Genomic DNA, 12,823 nt, shown 5'->3' with positions numbered 1-12,823 from the left:
TAAAGCTTGGATGGGCCTATCTGTTAAGCTTGGATGGGCCTATCTGTAAAGCTTGGATGTGCCTATCTGTAAAGCTTGGATGGGCCTATCTGTTAAGCTTGGATGGGCCTTTTTGTAAAGCTTGGATGTGCCTATCTGTAAAGCTTGCTTGGGCCTATTTGTAAAGCTTGGATGTGCCTATCTGTAAAGCTTGCTTAGGCCTATTTGTAAAGCTTGGATGGGCCTATTTGTTAAGCTTGCTTGGGCCTATTTGTAAAGCTTGAATGGGCCTATCTCTTAAGCTTGCTTGGGCCTATTTGTAAAGCTTGGATGGGCCTATTTGTAAAGCTTGCTTGGGCCTATTTTGTAAAGTCACGATATGGTTGCAATACTGCCGATGTGACGTTAAATTGTAACTCACTGTAAAGCTTGTTTGGGCCTATCTGTAAAGCTTGCTTTGGCCTATTTGTAAAGCTTATTAAAGCACTAGTTGTCAGCTCCTGAGTTTAACAGTGCAGATCTTTTTGAACAATCCTCAAAGCTATCTGAACTGAGTTTCTGAACTGATATTCCTCCTGTCTGCCCAGAGAGAGAAGAGAAAGGGCTTTGTCGGATGCATTCTCAGTTCGTTTTTCTTAAGATTAAATGAGAAAATTAAAGATTCATCTTCATCTATTTGACAAGTCTTGAGTTTTTAGCCATCCTGCATTGTCCAAATCTTTATGCCACAGCAGTTTGTTTGCGCATTCTAAGGTGATTTGGGAATATTTTTGTGGCTTTGACGCAGCCTGGAAATGATGAATAAGCCGTAAAAGATCCTATGCATGATATTAAGGTGCTTAATGCATGTTCGGTGATTTATATCATGTTATAAACCAACTAGATGAACAATTTGACACCGCGACAGCTAATTTGAAGGCAATTATCTGGTGAATGAATACATTGGCAAGAACACACAGCAGGGGGTAAGCAGGCGACAAATTTATGAATAAGTTCCGCAGGCAATGTCCCGAGGTCTGTGAATGTTGACTAGGCTATTGATTCCAGCTTTATGGGAGCTCTACGCCCTCAGCAGTGATGAGTTTACTGGGGCCAGGGGCACTTTTACCTTGTCTTTTATGAAAGTTGAAGTTTTCTATGAATAGTGAACTAGAAGGATTCTCTGTAATGATGGCGTGTGTGATTATTGAGGCTACATGGCGACTGTTAACTGCATGACAATCACGCATCAATGGCACTTGAGGCTGTGTGCTTAGCAAAGGATTGCTGTGTAGATGCGAACATTATTTACACATGGGAATGTGTGCAGGTTATTTTAGGGTATACATGTATTTATATCACCCATTTTCTAGCGCTTTAGTATCCATCATGACGTGATGAACATTCATAAAACATTTTTTTTTATTTTCACCATGACACAAAAATACTTTATGGCAGAAAATATTCTGTTTGTTTATTCAGCTTTTCTATGGAATGTAAGATATGAGAAGAAGTAATGTGTTTATTTATTGGTGTAGCTTGGCTGTTCTTTGAATTCTATAGTTCTACTGACTTCAATCGAATGTGGAGTGAGCTGATCTGATGCGGAAGTGAGAGAGGACTAGCTTGTCCATTTGTTTTAACATGAGATTTATAAGGCAAATTTAGAAATGTCATTTTCTTGCAGTTTAGTTGTGATTGGTTTACCGTGTGTACTGAACCTTATTGGAGTAGCCCAGTGGGTGATGTCCTTACTGAGGGCAAGACACGGGTTTGATTCCTACATGTGACAAATATATCTCATGTACAATCTATTCTTGCTGCCCTATTGTGACGCTGCTGCAATAGTGCTGCAGGCAGCATAACACCTCACTCACTCACTCACTCACCCCATCACCCCATCACTCACTCACTCACCCCATCACTCACTCACTCACTCACTCACTCACTCACTCACTCACTCCCTCACTCACCCCCTCACTCACTCATTCACTCCATGCTTCTCAACCACAGAACAAGATATCTTGGTTCTAAAGTTTACGTTTTAGTTGGGAGCTAAAGTCACTTTAAAACAATTTTTTCTCTTATAATTTCCCTGAAGTGACATTTGCTTTTACTCTCAAGAAATAACCTCAGGAAATTTGCTGCATTAGAGCAAAAATGATATATCTCTGGAAGAGACATTTAAACAAATTGCTTGGAACATGTTCACTATGGTTGCGAGTCGGCAGACATGATGTACAAATCAATAATATTTTTCAAAAATATTTAAAGTGATTATGAATGGCAGGCCTTGTTGATTTGCAATGAGTGTTGAAAAATTGTTTTCGATTAAGATATCATTTGAAGTTATGATTTTAAGTGAAAGTTTTCATTTTTGTTGAACTTATTCAACATGACTGTGAAAATTAATGGGTTTTCTATTTGACCTTTAAGTGAAAAAAATACAAATTGTAGGAAGATTGATTTGAAATGTCTGACTGAACGCACAAAAATTAACTTCACTAAATTCACTTGCCATTCAGATGAACGTCGAGGTGGAGCTTGGTGACTATTTATTGCATGCTATCAATTTCAATTAAAGTTAAAAGGGTGTACTTAAGAGGTTGATCAGATTAGATTGAAGAAGCAAACAAATCTCCCTTTGGTCAGTGTAATTTCCTTCACGTCGACTAGTACAACATGAAGATTGTGATGAGACACGCTGCTCCCTTGATACAACGAATAACTGCTCCCTCCACTCGCATACATAGAGCAGCTTGTGAACAGCCAGCTCCACAAATTGAATTGTTGGCAATATTGGGCACAGGATTGACATCAAGCATTCATAGTCTTGGTCACTACACAAAACTTATCAGTCTAAAAGCTTTGGAGCACAAAATATTAAGATTTGATATAGATATATGGCTTTTATCATCGGGCCCAATTTGTCCAGATGCTGGTGACGTGTAGAAGAACATTTGGTGATTGGGAGAACAAGTTGTTTTTTGGTAGAAGTCTCGCTCACCCTAAAATATAGGAGACAAGGGCTGGGTCTTGCCATGTATGAAGTTAGATCCCCATTTCTGTTAGATATTTTTTTATATCAAATGTAACAAAAGAATAATGATGAGTATGTACAGAACACGGAGGTGAAGGTTAGTGTAATACACATAACAGGAGGTAGGGTAGGTGAGCGGGTGCATCCACAACTCAACCCACTCATGGTAAAGTTTGATTCTCAGCTCATATGGGTACAGCTTATGTCACATGATTTAAGACCATACTCACACATACATATACACTTGCCATTTCTTGCCAACTTGTCTTGATCTATTTGTTGAATATTATGTGGATCAGTTCTCTTACTATATACTCTAACTCGCTATGTAATATGATAAAGATCCATACTGTTCAGTAAGTATTGTTTGAGTATATTTTGAATAAATATGTGACAGGACATTCATGCCTATTACATTGACATACATAGTTGACATAACTGAGGTTGATTTTATAACGTACACTTCTCAAAAGAAGTTAAATAACGCCTGATAGGTTCATATTATTATAGATAATCTGTAGTTGAGTGGCATATAATACAACAACAAATAGCTATCCAATAGTCATTGATCCGATTCTTCAATAAGTCGGTGCAGTTCTTACACCCCGAGCCGATATCTTCTATATGTACATAACATACACTGGTACAATAATCTAGTTATTCCCGACTGGCTGTGACATATCATGCCGTATCACATAGAGGTCCAATCATAGAACTAGTTTGTAACTTCTTGGTGTGAGGGATGAGAGGTAGGACTTACCTGCTGGCTTGTGGTACATGGTGGCAGCTCTGACGGTATTCCTCCACACGGATCAAACTCCTGGATGTCCACTTTGTTGCAAATCACGGACAGATAAGCCTATTGATTGTGGAAGTTGCTCAACTTGCGTGTGTTGAAGTGATTTACCTTTAGCCAATGGTGTCTTAATACATGCTCCTCGCCTTCTGTAATGAGATTGGTGGAGAGAAGGGCTGTTCGCTGGAACGATGCTTGTGATACCACTCAATAAACGTGATTACACGAGTGTAGCGCAGGTAATCTGGCCAACTTACGCGTGGCGCTATTTGCATTAATGTCGAATTTTTATTTTGCTGCCTGCGTGCTGTCGGGAGAGAATCATGTAGGAATCGTCTTGAAGACATCCGTACCTAATCCTGATTGAGCCATTGTTGTATTCAATTTTCTTCGAGCTATCTCTCGCCTTCCAAGTTGCACTGATGTATACAAGTTTAAATATCGGCCATTCACTACCTACTGAATTGATTGCAAAACGTCAATAAGATCTTAATGACTTGAGCGAGCAAGATGAACCAATCACACGATTAGCAAGATTGAATTGAGCACGACCTGGGCACAGCTGAGTTTTGAGATCATGGAGAAAATCAAATTGTTTGCCATAAAAGCTGGGCACTCTAGAAGAGATATTCTTGTTCTCGGCAAATTAGGCTTTTCTTTTACTGGAATTCGGCACTTCAGCGCCAGTGGATATGTTATTTTCAGCAGCATCCTGAATGCAACAGTCCCGCATTGTAGGAAGGCATGTATTTGGAAGTAGTGTGTAGAGATCCATTAAAGTGGGGCAGTGTCCTCGGGCTAATTGTCGTGCTTGTTCCTGTTCGTCCCTGTCAGTTGTCACATAATCAATGTATTAATTTCCTCACTCCAACAACCCTTCTCACGTCCTTGCATCAAGAAAGAAAGTAAACGCTATAATATTGATAGAAGCTATTTGTAGGTTCTTCAAAGATGCTTCACTTATTGAAAGGATTTTTTGCGTTTGTCAATTTAAATCCACTGAACTAATAGAAATGACATTCGGGTTGTAAAAACATCTCCCCTGCAGGTTAGGATCATGTTGAACATGGATGTTAATTGGTGCGATCGGCATGTGCCAGCTGTACCGGCGGGCGGCAGTTGGTCAATACGTCTCGTACTTTCCTCGAGTACATTTGTGGTAACATCTCACCTGCCGTCTAACTACTGATGTTGTTGGAAAAGTTAACTTCTCATCTGGGGAAGGGGGGAATGGTTTCCTTTGATATTTGTTCAGCACCAGTGGTGTGCTCACTAGATTAGGCAGCAGATGAGGGGGAGGATTGATTTCCGATTCAGCTACAATGATTATAGAATTCAGTGACATGTCGCTCTTCGGGGTTAATTGAAAGAATATTTTAGAAGATAAAATGAGGTCTCATGGTGAGGATTTTGATTTGTCTGGAGGGTTCCCGATGTGATGGTGTGCTTGTAGCATCGGCTGAACGCAACATCACCAACCACTGAGGAGTATTGGGGGTGACTGAGTATTCGTCCTGTTGGGAGGAATTAATTTAATAGCTTTACAAAGTTTTGGATACTTCTAAGGTACAATTGTCTTTCCATGGCTATAAAGGGATTACTATCATTTTGCATCCCATGAAAAGCTGGCATGTTATTTCGAGAGAACAGCATGCCAGAATTTGATTATCATTTTTCAAGGGTCTAAATGCCCACCCAGTTTTACGCTGGAAGAGTGAGTTTGATTTAGTGTTCCTTGAACAGTACCTCAGTCATGTAGTCCAAAGTGAGGCCGGCCTTAATGGTCACCACATTGATGAAACCAGTCCTGGTGCTGACAATCATAGAAACAGTCAGGGTGAAGTGAATAATAGGATTAGTCATAAATTCTCATTGTCCAAACTGAAGATATATTAATGAAATAAAATAATCTGCTCAGTAAATTAGTCTCCATATGATAGCAAGGAAAACAGTATGTAAAATGTGATGACCAAAAAGTCTCTTAGTCTCTGCCTAGCTACCCTCTTAAGAAAAAAAGTACACGCGTGTTATTAACATTTAATGTTTTAAAATATTTTGTTTTCTTAATAAAATTGATAAAAATAAAAGTTGAAAATTAACTTCTTATCTTCACTATTTTAAAAATCTTCCCCAGTTTAAAGTCAAATCACCCCCAGTTTAAAGTCAAATCTCCCCCAGTTTAAGGTCAAATCTCCCACAGTTTTAAGGTCAAATAACCCCCAGTTTAAGGTCAAATCTCCCCCAGTTTAAAGTCAAATCTGCCCCAGTTTAAGGTCAAATCTCCCACAGTTTAGGTCAAATCACCCCTAGTTTAAAGTCAAATCTCCACCAGTTTTAGGTCAAATCTCCATCAGTTTTAAGGTCAAATAACCCCAGGGTTGACAGGTCTGGTGTTTTAAAACCCTAATTACCAGGGTAACGGTACTTGTTCATATGAACTGGTCCTTCCCATGAAAAGACATGTATCCATATAAGGATAGTATATGCTACTCAAGAAAAGTAAGGACCACCTTATTCTTTCATAATACTGTAATTAATGGTATAGTTACTATAGTAAACTGAAAGATTCAAGTGGTCCTTTACTTTTTTCGAGTAGTATAGTACAGTATGGAGATTGAGTGGATGCTGTTGTAATGTGTAAATAACTTGACTGCCATGTACCTGGTACAAGAGACTTAGACAATTGGTTATCTTTCTTCGGGGTTTTCTGTGAACTGTAAAAAGTCATTCAATAGTCAAGTGAAAGTCAGGTGATTTTGTCGTGGTATGTCTTCCATCGTCTTGTGTCTGTCTTCTGTTGTGCCCTGTCCATCATAAGTAGCTTGTTCCGAAATCCCTCCACTGATGTGGCCGCCAAGTTGAAAAACCCACTTGTCCCAGTGCTCAAGGGAAGCATTCTTAGAATTCTCAATAAATGCAGTTATGAAAGAATTAATGTCTATCCCATGTTTAACATTTATCATCAATTTGTTGAATTTAGTCGAACTTGAACAATATTCATCACCATGTCAAAGATCAGAAACTGTCAAGTTCATATTCTCAACACCGACTCACATATTTAAAGTTTCCAGCATGTGCAAAGGGCTTGAAATATCCTCATTATTTCCAAGTTTGTGTTTTTCTTCTGAAGCACACTACTGTTTCTATGGGAACATTCTCGATGTTAGCTTTGCCGAGAACACAGTACAACAGGTCGCCTACAGTGATTGGCAGACATGACAGTTATACTCCTTCACAGTGTTGAAGGACCTTTTACAATGTTGCTCTGAATTAACTATCGAAATGTACGAAAACAACTTGACATTCTTGCTTTCGGTCCACCAGTCTTCATTATTACGAGCGTTTAAGCAGAGGGCTCAAGAAACACACATTCTGATTGTCTGGTAGAGAATTAGCCAGTGTTAATTAGGCTTTCATGTTAAAGGGGCACTGATCTAAAGCAATTCCACGGGACTGGTTGTTGCCTTTGTTCTTGTTTTTTCCCGTCAGTACCCGGATGGTATAGCAGAAATCTAGACTAGTTCGCGACCTGTGCTGGGCAATTCATAGCATTTGTCACTTTTATTGATAGTATAAGGGGTGTATGGTCACATTGATCAACAAAATGAAATACAGTTTTGGAAATAATAAGGAAATGTAGGTATCTTTGTGGGTAGCATCGGTAATGGTGACGAAGTTTTGATAAGTCACTTGCTTGGTAATTGTGAGATTTTCGTTTACACTATTTTGACTTGCAACACAAAGTAAATATTTCTCCTGAGCATTGCTTATTTTATCGTGTTTATGTTTTTACAGTCAAAATGTCCAAAACTTTCACTTAGGAAATTTATTAAACACCTAAATATTCAGTTATTTTACAAATTGACTGAAAACTATGTCCATCTGTATTATTATGACAACGAATTCCAAACATTTTTATCTGTTATATCATCACCAAGAGACTGAAAATGTTACGATGAAAAGTACATTTCTATTTTGTTTGGCTTCTAATCCTACATAATAATCTATTGTGATGTTTTTAGACCCTTTTGATTGTCTTAATCAATTTTAGTCAATCTGTTAAAGAAATGGACAGATTTTTCAGTCAAAATGACTGAAATATTTACGCATTTTATAAATTGCCTGAGAGAATCACATTTTACAAATTGACTGTAATATATACATGCTTACAAAGGAAACGACTTGTGAAAACAACGTCTCTCCCGCATTGAAGAATTTTCCAACCAAGACGTAGAGGAACAGGAATGAATCTGTTCAATGCTACAATAATGAAGGAAAACAAAATGCAAATATCATAATTACAAACTACCAAATTTATGGGTATAATTTTAGGCAGCTTCCTTGTTCGAGGAATGAGTCCGTGAATATCCACACAAAGGAACAATATCCCACACGTCTGCAGATGTACAAAGAAACTTATTTGATGTCACGTGTCTCTGTAATAATCAAATATTTTAAAATATATATATATCATTTCGGGATATTATTACCCGTGTTCGTTTCTCAACTGATCACTTAGATTGTTTCAGGTGTTTCACATAGGTGTCAAGTCTCAAGGGTCGGCTGAAAAAACCCACATGACAACTATTTTCATAAAGTCCACGGTTCCTAAAAAAATCCATTGAGTTCGATAACAATGAGCAATCAATCAACGTATTATAGGTTTACCCTTTGAACAAAGTATGTTGTTTTAAAATCGTCACTTCACGCCATGGTATGAGTGTATTCCCCTTGTTTCCCTTGGTAAACCTAGACATGTAAACACTCACTTTTGACATATCAACTGTGCAAGATAACATTGATTATTCAATCAACATATTTTCTGTTAATCCTTTGATGACTAGGAACGATCCGTTGATCTACAAAAATGTAAATCAACTGATCATTCATCTCTTGATGGGCTGCCACCTGCATATTACATAACACACATTTCACCTCACTTCAAACCTGGATTTAGATTAAATAATTACCCCAGACACGATAAATGCCAAATGGGAACCTTTGTCAGGTATTCTGAGTGGTGCTACCAATAATTTTACATAATAAATTCATTAACTGAGCATCAAGTGAATGACAACAAATACACAAGTGTAGGGTTATACCAGAAAACGTGGGTGACAACAAGGGAGTAGTAATCGTATTATCCACGCAATTCGAAATCGGAAAATGCTTTCACTGCATGGATACTTTTTATTATTATTAAACTATAACCATCTGGGGTATTTCCAAACGACGACATCCGACGAGCTTCGCCATTCTTTTTGTCTTTTTAGGCTGAAGAAATTAATTAACATGCGCCCTTTGTCGAAATCTTTATTGATCACGGTTAACCAATCAGTGTTAAAAAAATGCATAAAACAAATATTGCTTCCAAGTTTATTTAGCTGTCCTTGCAGACGGTAGCCCAGGCTCTTGTCACGCTCAGTTGCGTTGCGTATCATCTGGGTACTCACGGGGAAAAAACAATAACAAAGGCAACAACCAGTCCCGGGGAATTGCTTGAGATCAGTGCCCCTTTAATTATGACAATGAATTTAATTAAGAGTAGCCTCCCCTATTTAAAATACAACAACATCAGGTCAATTGTAATTGTCCAATGGCTCCGTAATGGATCATTAGCCTAAGATTTAGATATTAATGTTGATAAGTCCATGTATTGGTGAGCTAGAGCTAGATCTATAGATCAACACAAAATAACGGAAGTAACAGTTGAATGGCAACTAGAAATCCCTGAAGTGACTATATTTTCAGTCAGTAATTGTGTTTCCTGGTCCTTGTTCTTCGTGATTGGTATCCTTCTCATTTTGCAGTATCACAAGGATTCGCAACATCTACAGCCATTGTGCATTTGAGTAACATGTATGAGGAGATGGAGACAGAGTTGTCTGCCCTTGTTGAGAAGATGGATGTTGTTTCTGAAGCCACATTTACAAAGGTGAGTTCTTAGATTTTGAAACAATACATTGAGTTAGTGAAGAAAGTGAAGGTCCATATCTGCCCCCACATATCTCTGCATTGTGTTGAGTGGGAGTTTTCCTGTATTCAGTGTGTGAGGCCCGTTCGGGTGTTCACTGCTGTAATATTTTGGAATGTTACTACAAGTTGCACTCACTCACTCACTCACTCACTCACTCACTCACTCACTCCACACACTTCACTCTCACCACACCTCACCACCTCACCTCACCTCACTCACACCTCACCTCATCTCTCTCAGTGAGTTGAGACCTCTCTCTCTCTCTCTCTCTCTCTCTCTCTCTCTCTCTCTCTCTCTCTCTCTCTTATCTCTCTCTCTCTCACTCACTCTCACATCTCTCTCACTCTCTCTCTCTCTCTCTCTCTCTCTCTCTCTCTCTCTCTCTCTCTCTCTCTCTATTTCTCTCTCTCTTGCATCTCTCTCTCTCACTCACTCTCACTTCTCTCTCACTCTCACGTCTCTCTCTCACTCTCTCACGTCTATCTCTCTCTCACTCTATCTCTCTCTATCTCTCTCTCACTCTCTCTCTCTCTCACTCTCTCACTCACTAGTTACATTTTAATTTTCACATAATTCAGGAATAGTTTAACTTACATTTCCGACGTATGAATTCCCAAGTTGCGTGTTCCGTGTCCAATGACTCACTGACCAGGCACCGGGAAGCACCAGACCCCGATCATGGGCAAATCAATGAATGTGCAATTTAATTAGGTGAAACAAAGTTATTAATAATCAATGTGAAGGAAAATCTTGATGGTATTTTTGCATGACATTTAACAAAATGCCATTTATTTGATGAATGGCTGTTCTTGTTAGCCTCTGTGACCCCGAGACTCTGGAAGACGTTCGACTGCTACTCTACACTTCCTGATAGTTTCCTGGTCTGCAGCAGGGAGATATCAGGCCAAGATGTTGTATTACATTAAGAAAAATTGTGCACTGATATTTGTTTCTTAATCTTGTTTAATTTTTGGCAGGATTTTATGTTGTCTATTTGCATTACATTTTCATTTATAAGGCAGAACAAATTATTTTGGTTCACAGAGAATGTCCATATGAATTATACACCCACACATTACTGTCTTGTAATTTTGGCTCAGGCTGATGAGCTTAGCTCACTGGGGATGCAATTTGCAATGTTTGTCCTTCTCTTGTCTGTCTGCCCATTGGATATATCTTCTTCTCTTAACTGGCTGAAGGGATAAGTATGATATTTGGGGGAATGTCCAACTCAGATTTGTTCATGGAGTTAAATAAACTTGTAACTTGAATTTTTAAAAATGCAGTAATTGAAATGTGAAAATAATCTGGAACTTAGGTTTGTTCATGCTAGTGGATAGGATAGTGAAATGGTTAATGTTTTTCTTTTAATTACTCTGAGAATCTTCCCTGAAACAGATAATAGATTTGAAACTTCAGGAAGACATGTAGGACCAAGACGTGACTTGAATTTAAGTTGAAACTGTTACACAAACTTTGAAGCATCAGTTTTTTCAGAAACCATGAAGCCCAGGGAGCTGATGTTTTGGATATGTAGTACTACAAACAGATTCAGAGTTAGTCATGCAATTTGAAAGGAAACTTTGACTTTGCACATCCCGGGCCTCCACATCCTGCACCCCCACAACCCCCACATCCTAGGCCCCCACATCACAGGGCTCCATATCCCAGGCCCCCACATCACAGGGCTCCATATCCCAGGGCTCCATATCCCAGGCCCCCACATCACAGGGCTCCATATCCCAGGCCCCAAAATCACTCCACATCCTCCACATCCCGGGCCCCCACATCCCGGGCCTCCACATCACAGGCCCCCACATCCCGGGCCGCCACATCACAGGGCTCCACATCACAGGGCTCCACATCCCAGGCCCCCACATCACAGGGCTCCACATCCCAGGCCCCCAAATCCCAGGCCCCACATCACTTCACATCCTCCACATCCCTCCACAACCCCCACATCCCTCCACAACCCCCACATCCCTCCACAACCCCCACATCCCTCCACATCCTCCACATCCCGGGCCCCAAATCCCAGGCCCCAAATCCCAGGCCCCCAAATCCCAGGCCCCCACATCCCAGGCCCCCACATCCCGGGCCTCCATATCCCTCCACAACCCCCACATCCCTCCACAACCCCCACAACCCCCACATCCCTCCACATCCTCCACATCCCGGGCCCCAAATCCCAGGCCCCAAATCCCAGGCCCCACATCCCAGGCCCCCACATCCCAGGGCTCCATATCCCAGGCCCCCACATCCCAGGACTCCATATCCCTCCACAACCCCCACATCCCAGGCCCCATATCCCTCCACAACCCCCATATCCCAGGCCCCACATCCCAGGCCCCACATCCCAGGCCCCCACATGCCAGGCCCCCACATCCCAAGGCTGCATATGCCTCCACAACCCCCACAACCCCCACATCCCAGGCTCCGACATGCCAGGGCTCCATATCCCTCCACAACCCCCACATCCCAGGCCCCACATCCCAGGCCCCCACATCCCAGGGCTCCATATCCCTCCACATCCCAGGCCCCCACATCCCAGGCTCCGACATCCCAGGGCTCCATATCCCTCCACAACCCCCACATCCCAGGCCCCACATCCCAGGCCCCCACATCCCAGGGCTCCATATCCCTCCACAACCCCCACATCCCAGGCCCCCACATCCCAGGCCCCCACATCCCAGGACTCCCCACCCGAGGATAGTTATAGCGCTATGATTGACTTTTGACATGGGGTCCTGGTGATACAGGTTATGATTTAAGAGGGGTCACCTATGTTATGAAAGTATGACATTTCATTACCAGTCTACACTTCCTTACATTTCTTCCAGATCCTGTCCTGCCTGCCCTGGATGTGCCGTCTGCTGTGTTTGGCACAAAGATGGCGGCAGATGACACTGCAGACTTTCACATGTCAACTCGCCTTACACTGGAACTGGTTCAACAACAAAACGCTGGCAATCTTCTCAAGTCTGGGATCCACCAGGTATATAGATGTTCTAGATTAAAACTGAGGTGCCATCTCTGGTCTTGGATCCATCGG

At 41.0% G+C, this 12,823-nt stretch overlaps 2 protein-coding genes across 2 annotated transcripts in view; one reads left to right on the top strand and one right to left on the bottom strand.

Annotated features, from left to right (window-relative positions):
* The window catches only part of LOC139475906 (uncharacterized), a 38,327-nt gene extending 34,379 nt beyond the window's left edge, over positions 1-3,948 (bottom strand). Inside the window, exon 1 of the mRNA XM_071259122.1 lies at positions 3,759-3,948. The gene's annotated coding sequence lies outside the window, so the exon portion shown is untranslated. The remainder of the gene's footprint in view (positions 1-3,758) is intronic.
* LOC139475907 (midasin-like) overlaps positions 1-12,823 on the top strand; it is a 141,470-nt gene that overhangs the window by 83,953 nt on the left and 44,694 nt on the right. Inside the window, exons 50-51 of the mRNA XM_071259124.1 lie at positions 9,605-9,729; positions 12,612-12,766. Of these exons, the coding sequence (XP_071115225.1) occupies positions 9,605-9,729; positions 12,612-12,766 (280 nt within the window). The remainder of the gene's footprint in view (positions 1-9,604; positions 9,730-12,611; positions 12,767-12,823) is intronic.

This window comes from Haliotis cracherodii, unplaced genomic scaffold (assembly GCF_022045235.1).
Source record: "Haliotis cracherodii isolate W230 unplaced genomic scaffold, xgHalCrac1.p SCAF_3, whole genome shotgun sequence".
Classification (NCBI taxonomy): Eukaryota; Metazoa; Mollusca; class Gastropoda; order Lepetellida; family Haliotidae; genus Haliotis; species Haliotis cracherodii.
This window is presented reverse-complemented; position numbering and strand designations above follow the sequence as displayed.